General features: G+C 36.6%; 1 protein-coding gene across 1 annotated transcript; it reads right to left on the bottom strand.

Moving 5' to 3' along the window:
• Positions 1 to 6179: 6179 nt before the first annotated feature.
• lin52 (lin-52 DREAM MuvB core complex component) lies at positions 6180 to 20687 on the bottom strand. The gene is made up of 6 exons (XM_081348083.1): positions 20666 to 20687; positions 19981 to 20055; positions 19772 to 19809; positions 19627 to 19693; positions 19301 to 19384; positions 6180 to 6570 (listed from the first exon to the last, which is right to left on the bottom strand). Exons 1-6 carry the CDS (start codon positions 20682 to 20684, stop codon positions 6515 to 6517), a joined length of 339 nt encoding a protein of 112 aa, XP_081204209.1. The 5' UTR covers positions 20685 to 20687; the 3' UTR covers positions 6180 to 6514.
• Between the last annotated feature and the right edge of the window lie 218 nt (positions 20688 to 20905).

Here is a 20905-nt window from a genome sequence, read left to right as displayed (position 1 = left end):
TATCAAAGTGCCATGTACTGATGCAATAAACGTCATGATTCATGCGACACCAGCAGAACGTCAGACGCGTGGCGTCAGACACACACGAGAGAAAGATTCCGAGCGCGCGCTCCCGAGAGACAGCGCCTGATCTGGTGCTTTTCTGGCTAATTAATAGCTACTACACCGAACACTTGGAGATGTTGTATCATGCCGAAGTGGCCCGGCAATAACAATGTCCTAAATTTTACTTATAAAGGTGAACTGTAATCCTGTTTATCAGCTTAAAAATACAAAAAAGCCATGCGATTTTGTGGCCTTATGGGACATTATTCAATTACCCATCCATGCTAATTCTTTGTTGGCCTGGCTCCATGGCAATTACATGAGATGATCATCAAAACTGGCAGTCACACAAAAGTAAAGTTTAATCACATATAGCAACACCGCAAACGAGCGATCTGCACATTTGGACACATTGAGAAAACAAACGCGCAAGTGAGTGCAAGAGAATGAAACTTCACGCAAGAGTTTCCGCGTCTCATCAAAGCATTAAACTCCTCGCCGATGAGCAAAATATTACAGCTGCAATTACATGAGCACCAGTTGAAACTAATTAGAAGCCATTAAGTGGAAATTTCATTAAGGGTAATGAAGAAATCAATGTTATCAAGATATGCTAATGACACATCACCCGCTAGATAAACCCATCTATTCACAAGACTCGAGCTCTGTCAAAGCAACCTGTCAATTACAAACTGCTTCCTGCCCTCTCGTAGCCGCCGCTTCTGCTGTAATCTGTGCAGGGCTTTGTTGTTTATTGTGAGCTGAAAAAAAAAAAAACCCACTCTCCCTCCATGGCTTTTAATAATCCATCTACATATGAAAATGACTGCATCCTGATTTACATGCATAAGAGGACAAACTAATAAGGCTGTAGATTAAGGAAAGATTTAGTTCAGTCATTCGTGTAGATTGGGTGGCCTATCAAAGACTGGAAGATCTGATGGTGGCAGATTAAAAGGCAAACAGCTGTTGCAAAATTTGTCCCCCCACCACCACCCCCTCTCTCTGAATATTCAGTCTCTTGTGGGCTCATGCCTATTGCCTACTTATTTTAAGTGAAATCCGTCATCTCCATCATACAAACACAAAGCTATGGTTGAGATGCTGAAAAAACGATTGCTCTAGTCAGACAGATGAATGGTAAATTACACCGCTGTCTTGACCTCTGTGCAAAATTGGACACAACCCTTGTGTGCTTTTTCAAAGCATGCTAAAATAAGAGTTTGTCCAAACTTGTAACAATTACAGCATAATCATGTGATGCATATAAATGAAGACCTCTCTTATATTGAAATGCTTGACGGCTATTTGTCTTTACGAAGAACTTGGAATCTGCTGGAAGGTCACCGCAAGGTAATGAGCTTTGGGATGGGGCTGTATTAGGGACATTGTATTGCATTAGTCCGGCCCCTATCACAGATTGCTGGTGCTTGATCTTCTCATGCCAGGCAATCTAAATGAAGAATCACTTCTGCTCTTCTGGTCATAATTCTGTATTTGCAATGTATTGGAAGTGATGAAGTGTTTTTAATGTTGGATTTTGTTTTTGTACACTGAGCACACACAGTCTGCGGCATAGAGGAGTGTCTCTCAACCGCCCCCCAAAGACCCACTCAAGAACCCCTTCATCCAAATTTTGTACTTGATATTATTCTGCATTAAACTGATTCAAGTGTCCATTATTACAACAGTTCAATCAACTGAAAACAATCAATATGGTGCCTGAATATCATGTTGCTTCTCCTCCCTTTAATATCTGAGCTTGTTAGTCTTAAGTTTTCATGGGGCAATCATAGTGAAAATATATTAATACATGCAATACAGTTTAGTCATAATTTCTGTTTTATACACCGTTCAAAAGTTTGTTTTTTAAAAGAAAATTAACACTTTTATTCAGCAAAGATGCATTAAATTGATCAAAAGTGACAGTAAAGTCAATACAAAAGATTTCTATTTCAAACAAATGCTGTGCTTTTGAACTTTCCATTCGCTAAAGAATCCTGGAGGACAACTGTTTTCAACATTGATAATAATAAGAAATTATTCTTGAGCAGGAAATCAGCATATTAGAATGATTTCCAAAGGATCATTTGACAGCTATAACTTATATTTTAATATATACAACAGTTATTTAAAATTGTATTTAAATTTACATTATTGTATTTCTCAAATTAATTCAGCCTTGGTGGTCTTCACTTAACCTTTTCTGGGTAAAGTTACATCCAATTTTACAACTTTGTTGCCATAAGACAATGCCATAAACCCTAAAGACAACTTTACAGCTCCTGAAGAATGAATGTAGGTGATTTCATAAAATTCACATTTCCATTTTTATATCTTCCAAAAATTGGCCTCAATTACTTCCATTGTAAGTGCCTTGCCATAACCTTTATTGCCGTAAAAATGATTTTTTATGTTATGCCACAAATGCTGTTGACTGAGTTTACCTGTATTGAACCCAGAATATTCCTTTAACAAAAGCAAAATATAATTTAAAACAAAAAAAGAAGAAAAAAGAAGTTGAAAATCCTGTCTTGAATCAAACCGAAATGCCTGTGAGGCGTTTTAAAGTTACTGGCTACTGGGAAACTCCCTTTCCTGAGACTAGGGATTTTCAGAGCGGTTACTGAGGACAGCAGTCTGATAATGGTAAACACCTTGTGCTGAGTAGGTGAAAAAAAAATGGAAACTAGAGTTCTTTCCCCTCACGAAACTGCCAATGGTGCGATGACCCCCTGATGCAGAGTGAGTTTGCTAGCTCCAGTTTTCTCATACAGCTCCCACAATAGCGTGTTTGGAAGCTGCCTGCCGGCATTGCTTAATTAGGCGAGGAGTTGATTAATTTGCACTAATTGACAGCTAATTAAAGGCCTGAGGGCACATCGGATTGACGTTTGTTAGGGCAGCAAGGCCCGTCGAGGTCAGGGCAACGGGTTGTTTATGGCTGCTCTGGTGTTTCTCCTTTCTTCCCCCCGTCCTGGAGACAGCCCCTCTGTGGGGAATGACCCTCATCTTAAGGAGGATGTCTGGACAGGACCTATTTGACAGGCAGAGACTACTGGCGGGTGCCATTATGTGAACCGCAGCTTCCGTGATGTCAGTTTACTAACCGGTCTATTCACAACAGTCATTGTACATCACTACTGTCACAATGTATGAGAGCAACAAAGTGTAACGGACGCAATTGTACAGAACCAACGAGTGCAAAGTTCTGTCAAACTCCATAAAGTCTATGACTATATACTTAAAGTCAACATGAAATGAAAATGGTTGTTTTTTTATGAAATATTGCAGTATTTATCATTTTTTATAAATGATTTATTGCGCCCATCATTCGTTAAAAAAATGAATGTGCTCTCATAATCTTTAATTAAAATAACTTCCCCTCTCCTTGCAATGACATCTCTTATCTTCTATCATGGTGCGTTTTTCGGTGTGAGGGTGGGACAACCAATAGCAAACCACAATGATCCAACCAATTTCTTCCAATTCTGAATCCAAAACCTTTTTTCTTGTTTGAGAAGCCGTTTCACTTAGATATAAGACTCCCGTTTCATGCTGACTTTAAAGGGGTCATCGAATGCCCATTTTCCACAAGTTGGTATGATTCTTTAGGGTCTTCATGTAAAGTTTCTAACATACTTTGGTTAAAATTCCTCAATGGTTGTGTAAAACACCCTTTTTATCTCCTCAAAAACAGCTCTGTTCACAGCGACCCGTTTCGGTGCATGTCAAATGGCTGAGGGCGGAAATATGCTAATACGGGACAGTCCGTCAGAGGCCGTGGGCGGAGCAAGAGCAATATGACATCATATTGCTCAGAAAATCAAAATGGCTTGATTATTGAGAGTGTTTAGGCTTTTTGAGTATAAAAAAAAAATAATGTGTGAATGGATTTCTTTCATTGTATGGTGGTTGTGTCCGTACACTGCAAAGACACATTTATATGCAAACACCAAATAAAAGTGAATTTTGTGAGGACCCCTTTAAGGCCCCGATACAATCATGGCAAAGATAATGGCTTTTTCCGTCTTCACTTAGGGGTAAAAAAAAGTTTGAAATACCTGAAAAGCAGAATACTGTTAGCCAACATCCCAATGCCACTCGCACTGCTTGGAGTGGCATTTAGATGAACATGTAAATATGTGCAGAGCACTTTCCTCTCGATAACAAAATAAAAACAGCAAAAATGACAGCGGTAGATGCACATAAATTTAAAAAACGTATATAAAACGTACATAAAAAATAAATGTTTTATCTGATAAGAAGGCATGTGCACAAACTACAATGGAAACACATACCAAAAAAAAAAAAAAAAAAAAAAAAAATCACTCCATGTGCAACAAAACACTTTTGTGACTTTGCCTCAACAGTGGAAGTGATTGGATAATGGACTAACCAGCGGACCTATTTTATTGCACAGCATCTCAAATGTTGGTTTGGTCATTCAGAAATGGCTGAGCCCAAGTCTGTCATCAGAATGATTTGGTTTAATTCCCTCCCAGAACCTTCCAACCCGTTCTCACAGCAATTTGTGCGTATTTTACGAGATGGCTAATTCGTACGAATTCATACGACCTCACTCGTACGAATTTGTACGTTTTTTGCTAAATCGTAAATTTTTTACGAGTTGCACAATTCGTACGAATGACCTACCCCTGACCCCGCCCCTAAACCAACCCATCACTGGGGTTTAGACTAAATAAATCGTACGAATGAGGTCATACGAAGATAACATGACAGCGCTGCAACTGTGCGCTCTGAGACGCAAGTCATTTACGATGGAGGAAAAACGACGATTTTGTTCTCTTGAACACATGGAATGGAAACACTGCTTTATTCGCAAATTTTTTGTGCAATTTTCCAATTTTGCTTTCAATTAGAATTACAAATTCAATTTCTACTAAAGCAGCTCTCCAGTGTGTTCAATGTTTTTACATCGACGGACTAAACTGAAGAAATTAACCAGAGAAGATTTCAACGTCAAAGAAGCACAACTACTGTACCGATTACATAATCAGCACAGTAGTTCAAATGATAGCTTGAAGGTGTTTACCAGCCAGAGCGAACTTTTCCGGAAAGTTTGCAAGCAGTTTTGAACTCTCGAAACAAACTTCAAACGAACTTGAACGGCCTTATTTTGTTTGAAATGACGTCACAGCAGTTTGTTCTTTGGTTTCGCTTGAAGTATATTGGGGCCTTTAATAAAAGATCAACATCAGTACAGAGAAAAATATACGTATGTGAGACTATTTGCCAGAGGTTAAGGTTGTTTTCCAGAGACTTTGCAAGCTCACTTCTCTTTAAACTTGTTTATAAGCTTGTTTAGACAGTTAAAAAATGAGGGGCAAATCTGGGGCCTCCAGAGCGGGATCAGACACCAGTAGTTTTGAATGGTTTAAACCAGCAGCTCCCTTGTTCTATGTGAATCAGAAAGACAATTAGGGGCTTATTAGGCACTGGGGGAGAGGCGCACCCCAAGAATTGGTGGGAGCAGGAGCGAACACTCGCCAACCGCAGCCTCTACGACATCTCCAGCCGAGAACAGTCCTGGCCACTGTCTCACCTAATTACGCTCGCCAGAGCGTTCTTTGTTTGCCGTTCAGCATGCCTGTCTGATTCCCTTTTCTCCCAGACTGTTCGCGCCAATGTCCCTGGAAGTGTGCTAATTAGAGAAGAAATGGCCCTAGTAATTATGTCAACTCTTGTTAACAGGGATGACAATGAGCAATATTATTTTTACGCAATGTTTTGTACTGGGGGCCTTCAAAACTTCCAATTCCCATTAAATAGAAAAAATGGCCTTGCACTGGTGTGGAAGCACACTCACGTCAAAGCCTTTTACATGTCCGGAGCAAAAGAGGGACGTTAATGGAGCAGTCGCTGGAGTGGCACAGGCATGAAGTTATTGCCCTAATTAAAAGTTTGAACACTACTTCATGAACTCCCTCATTGTTTCATGGAAGCTACTTTCAGGAAACGTCATTGGCTGGCCAATGGGAAGAAAAACCTCACTAGCAGACGCAAAAAGCAAAAGTGTTTAAAATGTTAAAAAAAAATAAACAATAAAATAAAATATTAAGATCAGCATTTTTCCCGACAGGGCATGTAGGCGAACACAACCAACTGTCCTTCATTTAAACAAAAGTGAATTTTTAATAAAACAATTGAAGTTGTATTACACTGTATTAAACACAGCAGAGTGAAAAATAAATACATTTATGAACATTTACTGAATAGCACACCACTATCCTACCCTTTCTACTCAGCACCTGTCATTTAAAGAACGTTTTGAGAACATATATACAAAATATACTGATGCATTGCTGTTGTGATGTTTTGACCCCAAATCAGTCAAATCTTATTGAAAGCATTTAAAAGCTAATGTATCATGCTACTGTTTTCTGCCTCACAAGATCACAATCAGGTGGTAGCTGTCCCGACAGGTCAGCGGTCGCCATCTGGGTCTTCACTTTTTGGGTCTCTCCAAGATGTTCAGGAATTTCCCTCTTGTCATTTCTCGGGCTGGAAAAGGGCAATAAAGTCAACAGGTTATTGCACTGTAATATGAAAGACAAAGTCTCCAAATCTTACCAAATGCACATTAAGTAAGTTTACATGGCATATTTTAATCAGAGAAAGCTAGATCCTGAGTAATTATTGAAGTAAATATATTCTAATGGACCCATTATTTCATTTTCATTCTCCAAGCTCCATCAACATAATCTACAGCACACTCTCCTTATCTTTTAGAAATGGAGGTGTAACAGCCATGACCCCTCCTGTGGTCAGGCTGACACAGGTACTGATGAGCTGTTGGGTGTGTTTTTCAGGCAGGAAAATGATTGGAGTGAGGGACGGTAAGCGACGGTGTTGGGCGGCAGCTAATGAAATAATGTGGTGGAATTGTAATTTAGATGAGCTGCCCTGTGTGGCGTGTTAATGACAGGAGCAAGTATCGGTGGATTCACCTTTAGCTTTCCATCTTGGATTTAGATTTAGAACTTCATACCATATTTTCAAATATACATATATATAAAAAAATGGAGATGAAATAAGGTAATAAAACCTAACAATCGTTTTACACAAAACAAGTTTGGGCTCAGTAAGATTTGTTAATGTTTTTGAAAGAAGTCTCTTATGCTCACCAAAGCTGCATTTATTTGACCAAAGTTTTTTTTCTTTAATTTTCTTAATACATTTCAGAAATCATTCTAAAATGCTGATTTGGCGCTCAAGAAACATTTCTTCTTATTATCAATGTTGAAAATAGTTGTGCTGGTAAACATTTTTGTGGAAACGTGACATTTTGTTTTCAGGATTCCTTCATGAATTAAGTTCAAAGAACAGCATTACATTATTTCATTCATTTAAAACAGAAATCTTTTGTGACACCATAAATGTATTTACTGTCACTTTTGATGCATTCTTGCTGAATAAAAGTACTTCAAAAGAAAAGACAAACTTACTGGCCCTAAAATTTACTTACATATACTAATGTACTTAAAAGGTATTACAAAATTTATTTTAATATTCTTTTTAATTTACTTTATATTCATCACACACACACACACTGAATGTAACATGGTGTGTCAACCAGTTTACAAGACTTGAATGAAGCTTAACTAACTAGACAAACAGAACAAGCATACTACAATAAAACATCTCACATTAAAAGTACATTGTACATCAAAAGTTACAATTCACAGGAATAAAGAGCAGTTTGATTATTTCTATTTTCCTTGGCATAGGTTCAAACAGTAGAGATTTGACTCCCATTAGATTCCTGAGAAGGCTACGAGTAAAGCCTTTAAATCATCTTAATCTTCAGTATATTAACACAACAGATATCAACATTATAAGTGAAAAACGTAATGATGAGCATTATAAGATCTTAGTCATTAACCATCCAAATGCAGTGTCAATGTGACAGATTAGTGCCTCAAGTACTTTCCATAAGTATATGTGTGTCTTAATCCCAGGTTTAATGTCAATGATAGGGCAACGTTTTGTTAAATGGGCCACTGGTTTCTGAAGGGGTCCACAAACAGGGGGAAAGAGCTTCGTCATAGCTGAACTAACAACCCTACTCTAACTCTTACTACCCCTTTCCCAATCTCCCTCACATGTTCTGTCCAAAACAATACAGGAGTCTGTCTGGCCAAGCATTCTCCCATGAGACCCCTTCACCAGAGTGCACCCCTCTGATCCACTCATTAATTAGATTTCCATTTATCCTCAATTCCCGTCAGAGCAGAAGAGAAATGATTTGCATTGAGTGAGTTAGATTAAAAAGGGGAGTGTAGAGGGTTCTGCCAGCAAGCCTTGCTCAAACACACACACACAGAGACAAGTATGTGCATTTACACACACACACACACACAAAGCTGGTGCTGTCACTGGACGGGGCAGATCAATACTGATTAGCAGGAGTTAGAGATTTGTTTAGTTGATTAGAAAGGTCAATTACTAATTCTGTACTTAGTTAATCAGCAGCTTGTTGCCGGTGACATCCATACTAAATGGCATATTATGGATTCCAGAGGCCATATTATATTCTTGATGGTATATGTACACTTGTTCATATTTGAATGAAGCAAATATGCTTCATGATGAGTTAATAGGCAAAATAATGGTAACACAAATAAGCCGATATATGAGCAAAATCAAAGTGATACAAACGGTTATGTAATGTTTATTTTAAAATAATGTTTTGTTTGTATATAATTAAAATATATTATGATAAATATATACACATCTGCAAAAATTAAATTATACATTTTAATATTATATTAAAACTATTAAATATATATATATATATATATATATATATATATATATATATATATATATATATATATATACATACACACACCTGTAATTTATTCAACATGATATTATGCTAATATCATATTCCTATTATAATACATACATGTACGCACGCACAAACACACGTTATATATTTACAATAGATTATTGCATATATATATATATATATATATATATATATATATATATATATATATATATATATATATATATGCAGTGGTCTGTATACGACACATTAAATGAAATATGATCAACTGTATGTTACCATTAAACTTTTCTTTCAAATTTCTTTCAAAATTAATACAGTTTAACAGTCATGGATGCTCTTTCATCTTGGGAATCTTTTAGAGGCCAATAAAGCACATCTGGAGACAAGACGGCTTGTTTTTAACCCCGAGGAGAAAATGAATTCCTGGACCTTAAACTGAATTTTCTCCAAAACCTGACTGCTCCAATTCACTTTCATTAGAAGTCAAACACACTAATCGTGCCCCTGTTGCGCATCTGAAACTGCCACTTGGCTATTACGGGGAGTAATCTTTATTTAATAGATTTAACATCCATTCTCGCTGCTTAAGCCTCATGGGACGGGGGAGGACAGACACACGCTCACACACAGACCCACCCTCTCGTCCCGCGTTGGAACACATACACCTGATGCTCATGTTTGTGTTCAAAATTCAATTACCTACTTATTGATACTTCACAGAGATATTTAAGATGCAGACATGGTGAGTGATTTCCCAAGGGAGCCACTGCTTCCTCTTAATGTCCCAGCCGAGAGCTCTCCTCTTCTCACCCCTCCCTCCAGCCGCTTGACACCACGAATCATTACACACACACACGCACTCACGCACACTGCCAGCCCTGCCACAGCCTATCCCTGTTCAAGAGGTGTCCTTATTAATAGGCAATCAGTCAAAATTCATTCATTAAAAACCCTAAAAGGTTTCACACAGGCGCTATGATTAGCTGGGAAAGAAAATCCAATGAATTCCTAATGTATTTATGGAAATAAGGTGTCATTTCCGATCTGTTGACAGAGGTGGTGGCTAGGACAGAGAAGGGAGAGCGATTTAGATGAATTCCCTCCACTTTCCCTCTTACTGGTCTAAATTCTAAGCCGCGTTCGGGTGTATCTGTGCAGTCGAAGAGTCTGAATGATGTCATAGCATGTCAGGGTCAAAGTGAATTAATTAAAGCACTGCAAAAAATGATTTTCTTACTCTTACTTGTATAAACGTTCTTAAATTCAGAGAAATTTACTTGAGAAGCAAAATTACTTAAAGCATTAGTTCACCCAAAAAATTTAAATGGTCAATTACTCACCCTCATGTTGTTTTAAATCCCTAAGACTGTCGTTCATGTTCTAAACTCAAATTAACATATTTTTAAGTAAATCTGAGAGATTTCTATCCCTCCATTGACAGTCCATGCAACTATTAGTTTGTCGTTAAAAAAAATGTCAGAGAGATCGTAAAACTAATCCATATGAATTAAATGGTTTAGTCCAAATTTTTGTAGAGACTTGGTTGCTTTATTTGATGAACAGATTAAATTTAGGTTATTCACATGTAAAAATTGATCAGAGAACATAAACAGAAGCTCAACGCGCAAGAAAAAAAATTCTACCTTACAGAAGCTCAAACGTGCTTTGTAACACGATGAACCTCATTGGTTCTTGCACGTCAAGCGAACATGCTTGAGCTTCCGTTTAATATAACTGGTGTATGAGTTGATGAACGTTTATATGTGAATAAACAGAAAAATTCAATCTGTTCTTCATATAACGCAATCATGTCAAAAAATCTGCTTGATTTAAATGGATTAGTTTTACAATCTCGTCATGAACTTTTTAACGCATCAAAGTAGTAGTTGCGTGGACTGTCAATGGAGGGACAGAAATCTCTCAGGCTTTATTGAATTATCTTAATTTGTGTTTCCAAGATGTATGAGAGTCTTACGGATTTGGAACGACATGAGAGTAAATGGTAACAGAATTTTCAATTTGGGTGAACTTACCCTTTACTTAAGGTATTAAGTGTTTTCTGAAATAAATTATCGAAATTAAGTGAGTTTATAAAACAAGAAAAAAAAATCTGCCAATGGGGTAAGAAAAATAAACGTAATTTAAAGTGAAAACAAGTTATTTTTCTTACCCCATATGTTCTTGTTTTAAGCATAGTCACTTTTTTTTTTTTTTTTTTTTTTAGAAAACAAGACTATATCTTTTCATTTTGCTTCTCAAGCATATGTATCTTGATTTAAGAATGTATAGGTATTTTTCAGAAAACAAAAACACTTTTATTTGTCAAGTTAAGGATTATATTTTGAATGATACCGCAAACATGCATGCTTCATTCTGCAACTATATCAGCCATAAAGATGCAGGAAGCGAGCAGGACTGTGTGAGGGGAGGGGAAGATGAGAGGACAGGAAGACAGAGGAGAGTAAAGTCGAGGAGAGCTTTCCCCCAGCTCAGCCTGTCATCTAGCAGCACTTCATAACTGCTTGCCCCTGCGGTCGGGTGTCTCTGATGGATTGATGGAAGCACATTACTAGGGTAGGGTAGCATCACTGCAATCATATTCAGCGACACACTCCGCTTAATAGAGAAGAGATTGATCTAGGGGAGGAGGCAGTGAACATTGGGGCCATTAGCGCTGGACGGGTCTGACCTTCATACTGGGTGCAAGAACAGATTGAACAGCAGGAGGTTCTTGAATGTTGCAAGCCAGAGTTTTGTTCCTTCCTGAATCTTTAATATTTATCATATGCATCTGGAGCAATATGGAGCACCACATATGGGTCAACAACATGACAACCAGTTTTTCAGCGAGGATCTATTCATTTGTTCAAAAATACACAAAAAATTTCACTTGAATAAACCTCATCTGAGCATATTTTTAATTTCTGTATTAAAATGAAACATTTTTGGAGTCTTGATATTAATGAAGGAAAAAGCCTCATTTAAAAAAAACTTTTTTTTTTCTTGTTATTATTTATTGTGAAAAACATGTTTACAACATGTCTTTACTGCAAATTAATATTTAAAAAAGTCCGGTCCACCAAATCAAAATCAATGTGTTGCAACCAACATGCAGAAAAAAAGAGCAGGAATTTATATCATAGAGAGGACACCTGTAGACACATGAGAGAATGTCAAGGTCAATAAGTCTCTAAAATATCAGATAATTTGACCTGTTTATTACAAGGCAGGTTGTGAAATGGCATGTGGTGCGACTCCTCAAAAAAACATTAATAATCAATTAATATTTCATGATATTTGTTTATAAAAAGATATAACCAGCCTACAGGAAAATTGACATCTCTACCATTTATTAAAATATCATTAAATTAAGCAATTGTTAAATTTGAGAACGCAATGAAACATGCCAAATTGTACATAATTTTTGGAAAGACTATCATACAAAATTTATGAAAACAAAAAATTGAGGACCATCAAAATATTAATAACTTATGTTTTAGTCAATGTATGCTTTTTCCTGTGAGCTTTCCTGTGTAACTGTAGTTTGCTTTTTATTGCTAAAAAAAATTGTCAGATAATATCTTAACCAAGATTAGTGTTTTGTTCTTCCCTCATATTTAAAATATATATAAAAAAATTATTATTATTTTTTAATCAAATTTGTAGGGTCATTAAAAACATATCCCCTCTGGGCATCACATTTTACCACTACTGTATGTGTGTAATGGCTGGATGGATATTTAAAACACTGTTTAAACACACTAACATGTATTCAAGGTGGTAATATATATATAGTAAAAAAATAGCTGTTTACTTGATTGTTACACCACATGAAATTTCTAGTCATTTTGAGAAATTTCTTGGTACACAAAATAAATCCTATGAAACCAACACGAATACAAACAGTAAAAATGTTTTAAACTTGGCATGTGTGTTTAAACTTGATTTTTGAAAAAGAATGTTCTTTTTCTTTATTGTAGACACTCTTCTTTGTCATTGAGCCATTATGCTCCTACCGTAGCATCTGTAATAAATCAGGATGTGTGTCTGGGGAAACATTAGACTAACTAATTACAAAATTTTCTGAAGAAAATGTGAGTGCCACTTGACTGTACAAAACATGCCGCCATGATACTAGAATGGTTGGCAGAGTTTTTAAAAGGTTTTTAGAAGTCCTAAATTGGATCACTTATAAAGGTAATAGCCCACCTCTCTTCAACAAGCTGCACAATCTGAGGTATTATTCATGTTTAATCCTCAGGGTTAGGAAGTTTTGAAAACCACTTAGTGGGCATTATTAATGCATTTTATGCATTTCTACATTCCTGCTGCTTATTTTGGTTCAAAACACACACAAAAAAAACGCAGTTGTAATCTTGTTATACCTACAAAATATTTCCCAATCATTTACCACCCCAAAAAAAAAAAAAAAAACACACCCCCCACAATTACTCAAGTAAACAAGTGTGTTACATCATCTGTGCAAGCCGCCGCAGTGGAATCAGAGATATCATCAGCATCGCCTGAGGCCTGGTTGTCCCAGAGGAGCACTCTCCATTCAATTACCTTCAATAACAGTACTTATCAGTGTAGTGACTGGTCCTGTGGGAGCGGATGGGCCTGATGACCATGCTCAGCAGCCCCCCGACAGCAGCATTCATCACAGCCTGGAGCAGATGGGTACTGGTGGGGGGCTGGAGGGGTAGGCACGCGTCAGACCCTCCCACAATGACCCTGATCGGCGTCACTCAGCTAGGAGAGGGGGGGTAAACGTCCCCAAGGAGACTGGTGTGGCACATGTCACGCTCACACACACAAATAAATACACATGCATATGATATCCTTATCAGCCTATGGTCGCACCCCCATAAGGTTTACGCATGCCATTTATGTAGCAGTTACAGATGAGAAAATGTGCTGATCCACTCAACACCAAGCTATTAAAATACTTAGTATACACTTATTTATACGTTTTAAGCTTAACATAAGTCCATGATTAATCAAAGCTTAATATATGCTGCCGTTATTCATATTTATCCACCCCAAACATATACGGCCGGCTAATGCATCTAAAGGCTCAGCATCTGCATGTGCCTGAGCTGAAAAAATAAATAAATATATAAAACAAATGTGTGGCTGATAACCTTGCCTTTGGGGTGAGTTTTCACTGCCTGATTGCATTATCCCCATTAACTAGATCACGACTTTAATGGCCGTCAAGCCAAAGGTGCAGTAAATCTTCCTCCTCCTCCACACCCTCCCGTCTCCTAACACTACCTCTCGTCAGCTCGTTTAAAGGCGCTGAAGAGAGAAAGAAACATGATGAAAAAGTAGCTCAGATTTACAAGGCTTCCCCTGACAGCTAGGAGAAGGAAGAAAATTAAACCACACCGCATTAAAGGGCGCTGCGTTAAATGCTGCACTGAGCCGAATGATAATCATAATTTCATATCTGTCTGCTCAGAGTAGGAGGCATTACATACGAGTACGCTTATTTACAATATCTTTATGGTTTTGAAATATAGAATATTGAAATGATGCGGAACAATATAAATGAATTGATATAAGCACAGAGTGGATTACAGCTTAGTTCCCTTACATTCATGTTATTACACATATGTGTACAGAAGGGTCCAAATGCCTATATTAAGATATAGTCCACCTAAACTGAAGATTTTGAAAATTGTAATACAAGGAAACATTTTAATGTACACTACTGTTCAAACGTTTGGGGTTGATACAATTTTTGTTTTTGAAAGAAGGCTCTTATGATCACTAAAGCTGTATTTGTTTGATGATAAATACAGTAAAAACAGTAATATTGTGAGATTATTTTCAGCAGTCATTACTCCAGTCTTTAATGTCACATGATCCTTCAGAAATCATTCTAATATGTTGATTTGCAGCTCAAGAAACATTTCAGCAGCAATGATGAAAACAGTTGTGCTGCTTAATATTTTTGTGGAAACTGTAATAAATTTCAGGATTCTTTGAATGTCTTTACTGTCACTTTAGATCAATGCAATGCATCCTTGCTGACAAAGTATTAATTTCTTGAACTTCTTCAACTTTTGAACGGGTAAAATAAATATTAAATTTTTCAGATTGAATGCCTTTGTACCTATACGGTCAGATTTTCATTCTTCCACTGAATAACAAGACGCCCTTTGAAACATGATAATTTAATGTTCCAAAAACTTGTGGAGTTCATGCAGCTGAGTATTTTCTAACTATTATTTCGCTCAATAGCATAGAGCTGTGACAAATTATGTTTGGCATAATCTTGGTTGAACGAGCCTACTTTAATCATGCGTCTTGATGGAGATTTTAAAAATCAACAGTGAACTCACAAGGAGACCTCTCATCACTTCACCAGTATATTTTCCACATTACAGCACCAAGTTTGACCAGAGACTTAAGCAACCAGTGTGGGTATAGCCAAAGATATATAAGAAACAAATGTGTAAACAAACTCACACTAAATCACAGTTTTGTCATGCACAGGTTATATATTAGATGGAGAGGACCCCTGCTTCCAGCATTGGAAATTAATTTTCTTACTCCTGTTAAAAAGAATAAATGTCTTGAAGTGTGTTGCATTCCTACAGAATTCACCATGAAAAAAATCAGAGGACAAAATGACTGGAGGGTGGAGACATCTAGGTTGACTTATTACACTGCTAGGAATCCTACTGAGCGCAAAGTCAAACATATTAAATGGAGGCAGAAAAGACTGTTATGCCTTTCTACTTGCCATCGTTACATAGCAAAGGTGGCATGGAAGCTAAATCCAAAAGTGGGATATTAACCCCAGAAATCTGCATTTAGACAGCATTAATGCTCTTTCACAGAAAAAAAAAAAAATGCTATGGGATATTCTAAATATTAAATGATAAAACATAAAATTATGCATTAAAAATATCCACAAGATAATATAACTTATGCTTGGTCTAATACATATTCAGTGAAAAAAAACAAAAAAACAGAGGAAAGTATTAATATATAACACTGTTATTATTTAATGCACAATTTACAACCAAAGACATTATAAGATAAGTAATAGGGAGATCCGCTTCACTCAAATGTAATAGAATAATTAATAAATGAGTACGTTTTTTAAATTGAATTTATGTAGATTCAGATTAAATAAATTTGTTCAGAATGGACCCTATTCATGTTTCTGGGGCTCTCAGAAGCAGAAGTTGACATAGTTAAGTTAGAGATTGATTACAGCAGTTAGAAGAGAGAAAGAGGTCAAATTTGCCATCTCTCCCTCGCTGTTGTATTAAAAACACCCTCGCAGCAGCGATAATTTGTTTTTTTGTCATTTACTGACAAGGTAATATAACACAATGTATAGCGTTATAAAAATGTAAAAATGAAAATATGAAAAACTTTACTAGATATGTGAAAAAGATTCATCATAGTCTGTGAAAAGGGTCCATAAAAGGGTAAAGTTTAAACTTTTGACTTTGAGATTTTACCTGAATTCACCCTACGTTTCTCATTGAAAGGAAATCTTGTTGAGCATGCCGCACAAAAAGGTCACAATTGTCAGATGGAATATAAATATTTGAAACAAGTGTTTACAAATGGTTTGCAGTAGTCACTTTCAAATTGTGCAAGATCTGGTACATCTGATGCCCATTTTCATTTGGTAAATCATGAAAACACTTAACTTTCCTGTAATCCTGCCAGTATGGATTAAGACTACATCTAGCAATTCTGTGATATAACATTTCAGAGCCACTGGGCAACAAGCCAGTTCTGTTTAAATATAGAGAGGGGATTCATTTGAGACTTATCAAATAAAATAAACAAATAAAAATATATTTTTTTTGAGTAATGATGGAAGTAATTTTTCAGGTAGGTTTCAAATAGATTTACATTCTAGATTATTTATAGTAGTTTTATGTGTTTTAAAGAACCTGTATCATAAATCTAACAGCAGGGGGAAACTGTTTTTCAATTGACTACACTCCTGGGCAAAAGAAAAATGGGCCAAGCCAAAAATGGCAAATTATTTAATGGTCTTAACCATTTTAATCACAAATCAGTGGTCAGGAAATAAGTATTACACAAATACTGTTTAATACATTAATACAAATACTGTTTACTGTATTACCCTTTATTTTCTTGAAAACTTTAAAGGGGTCCTTGATTTGTGATTTCACTTTTTTAACTTTAGTTAGTGTGTAATGTTGCTGTTTGGGCATAAACAACATCTGCAAAGTTACGATGCTCAAAGTTCAATGCAAAGGGAGATATTTTATTTTACAGAAATCGTTTTTTAAGGACTACAACAAACGGCTGGTAGGGACTACGAGCTTCTTCCCGGGTTGGTGACATCATGAACCCTAAAATGTACATAAACCCCGCCCCCGGGAACAAGCAACAAAGTGTGTGAGGCCGTGTTAGGCTGCTTTAGAGAAGAGGAAGAGTTGTTGTCGCTGTTTTTTATACCCCGGAAAAAGTTTGTCCTAAGGCTGATGAACTTAGAGAGTTTAACTGAAAGACGTAGCCATTCCCATTTTGTCGGGAGCCAGGACAATCTGTTGTTTATGGATCACAACTTGTAAGTGTGTCTTATTTGTAGTTGTGTTTTCTATTAACAGTTAAAATGATAAGTTTTATGTAGTTGCTTTGATAGCTATTATGTAAAGCTTTGCCTCCAGTAGCCTGTTAACTAACATTACAGTATTGATCTAGTGTTTACTTTAGCTTTTGTAAGCTCTTGCTTTTGTTAAATCGCCCCTTAGGAAAATTATAAATGATTTTGTGATTGATTACTGTTTGACAAATATGATTAAATGGTGGATAACATTGTCTCTATAAGAAAATTACAAAAAACAACATTCCACTCTGAAACGCCCTGTGAAATTCGTGCTTGCAAAGTCCGTGCTTGAAATCCGTTCAGCACAATCCTCTTGTTTGTAAACATTGTCAGGCTCTGAATCGGGCTCGAAATAATTTGAAATTGATGCCATCGTTAATATTTACATCTGAGTAGAGCTCGCGGTTATGAAGGGGCGTGACATTTCCCGAACACACGCTAAACGCTGCCAATCACAACACACTGGGACAGCTAACCAATCACAGCACATTTCATATTACAGAAGGAGGGGCTTCATCGAAAAAACACGTTCTAGACTGGGGAGACAGGTGCTGTAATAATGTAAAATAAGTGAAAAATAATATGTGTTTTGAACAATAAAGCATAAAAACATATTCTAGTACACCCCAAAAACAAAATCAAGACTTCGTAAAAAGGGCATAACCCCTTTAAGCCGTGTAGGTAAAATTGCAAGAAAGCTTTTTGCAGGAAAATCCACTCAATGTTAATGGCTTCAAACAGTTCATGAGTAGTTGAAAAATGTCTCCCAGTTAGCTTGAGTTTAATGTGAGACCAAATATTCACTTTAGGGTTCAAATCTGGAATCTGGCCAGGCTAAAACATGAGCCTGATGGACTTGTTCTCAAGTCACTTCTTGGTTGTCTATGCAATTTTGGCAGGAACATTGTCTTGTTGAAAAATAACATCTGATCATTCCTCTTTAGATAACAACTTTTCAATTGTGGGAAGAAAGGCATTTTGCAACATTTTTCAGTGAAGTAGCTCAAAACCAGCAGCTAAAATGTCTCCCCACATAATGACAGCTCTTCCTCCATGCTCTACTGTGGTAGAGATGCATTTATATTTCTTACCAGATTTTCAAAGACATCGCTCTGGAGCATCACCACACAACTCATGTTTCATTGTGACTAATCACTCCACAAAACTCAAACTTCCCATATTCTGCCAAAAACTTCATTCTGTCTTTGATGTTTTTCTGAGGCAGCAATGGATTAAAGTAGAGAATTTGATTACATTTTGATAATTTCCTGACCAATAATTTGTTTTTAAAGTGTAGATGTGTAAAATGTCTTAATAGGGATCAGCAACTCCGGTCCTGGAGGGCCACTGTCCTGCAGAGTTTAGCTCCAACCCTAATTAAACACACCTGAACAAGGCAATCAGTGTTTTCAGGATTACTAGATAGATACAGGCAGGTGAGTTTTTATCAGGGCTGAAGCTAAACTCTGCAGGACAGTGGCCCTCCAGGACCGGAGTTGCTGATATGTGATGCATGCTTTTGCATTCGTGAATGATTTTTCCCCTCTTTGGTAATAACGCCATCTAGTGGAGGCTTTACAAAGTCACATAAACGGTGCACTGACTGTTTGAAACTAAGGCCAGTTAGACTAGTTCAACAAGGGCATTTAAGTAGCTTTTATAAACGTGCCTTAGAAAAAAACTTTACTGGTGCTTGAGACAAAACAATGGCAGTGAAATATTTTAAGATATATCAGTGCAAGTTGCTTTCCGTTAAAACAGCTCAAACATACAGTTTTGTCTGGACCTAGGCTTAAGCTGAAACCAGAGGTAAGATTACTTACACTCCTCCAAGCCCAACTGATAAGCCAGATTCTGTAGTCCCTTCACCTTCTCCATCAGATTTGCTGTGGTCAAACTTCCTAATTCTAAAACAAAACAAGAAGACCAATCACATCTAGTCTGTACTGACTTATGCCAATGCCAGAACAAATAAGTTAATAAATATGAATAAAGTTTTTTAAATTCACATTGCTATTTATCTAACTATTATTAAGCTCTTTAACTGAAGCAAGCATCGGTCACATGGGACCATAACAATAAAATGCTAACTGAAGCATCACGAGGCTCAATGTTAATTTTGTTTTACTTAATGGAAAAGGAAGCAGACCTTTCAACATTTCAATATCTTCTGACTCCAGTTCAGCCATCCATTTGGGCGGAGAATTTGTGATAGGCTGGAGTAACAAACAAAAGTCTTAAATTCATCTCTCATGTTTGAAAATAATTTATTATAATTAGATTTTTTTACTCACATTTTTGAAGGATGCAGCAAATTCTGAGACACCCGGTACTGTTAAAATATCAAAGGAGTACATGGGACTTTCAAACAACATTCAGATACACTGTAATAATCTAATGCACTTAGTGTATTTCAAACAATGTAACTTTGGCTCATATGTGAAAACATCTGTAAATGTGACATATAAAGTACTATTCAATAACATTAGACAATCAAACTTACACTGCTCTGGCCACAGATCAGGTGAAGCCCGGTCAAGTTTTTCAAAACTCAGCAGAGAGGACTCAAAGTCCTCACCTATTAAAACAATCATACTCTTTATTACAACACTGGTTCAGGGAAAAAAAAAACAATAACAGATAGATAGAACAGAATCAATAATAGAACAGATATTATTAAATTAATAATATAGGTGAGTTTAAATGCTGCGACTTTGGGAACAGAAATCTTCACGTGTTATTCAGGATATAATATTTAGTATACAAGTAATGTTATGACTGGTCACATTGGAGGGGGAGTTTAAGTTATGATTACTCAGCAGTGCATTATTATGATCAAGCTGAACTAGCTGCATTGAAAAGCAATGCTTGACAAAAATATACAAAAACACACATTTAAAAAATAGATGCAAAATACAGAAAAAAAGTTTTCTTCGCGTAAACGCTGCACCGTTATATTCGTAATTATTTAATACAGTAACTAATGTCGCTTACACGTAGCTTGCTAATGACTGACTCTAAACAATTTTATCACGCTATTCGGAGGTAAAAGTTTATCTTGAAACTCAATTTGTTTATTCTTTAAGAGGATATGCTGAACAGCATAACGGCTTATAAGGTTTAACTGGTCCGTTACACCGCTACATTAACAACTAATGCTACCAGGGAAAAGAAGAATTAAAATTTACCTCCATTCGGAGACGCCATCTTGACAACAATACACGTGATTTGAGGCGACCAATGACTGAAGGGAATGGATATCTGTAGCCCCGCCCTCTTGTGTTGTGCTCTGTCGCAACCATTGACAGAGAAATATGAATCATAGGTAAACATCAGTTTCAGCTTACCTGAGAAGTAACAGTAGTTGAGTTCAATATTCAATCTGTGTTAAACAGGACAGATTTAAAAAAAATACATGCAACTTTTGA

Source organism: Scardinius erythrophthalmus, assembly GCF_964197995.2.
Source record: "Scardinius erythrophthalmus genome assembly, chromosome: 19".
In the NCBI taxonomy this organism is placed as follows: Eukaryota; Metazoa; Chordata; class Actinopteri; order Cypriniformes; family Leuciscidae; genus Scardinius; species Scardinius erythrophthalmus.
This window is presented reverse-complemented; position numbering and strand designations above follow the sequence as displayed.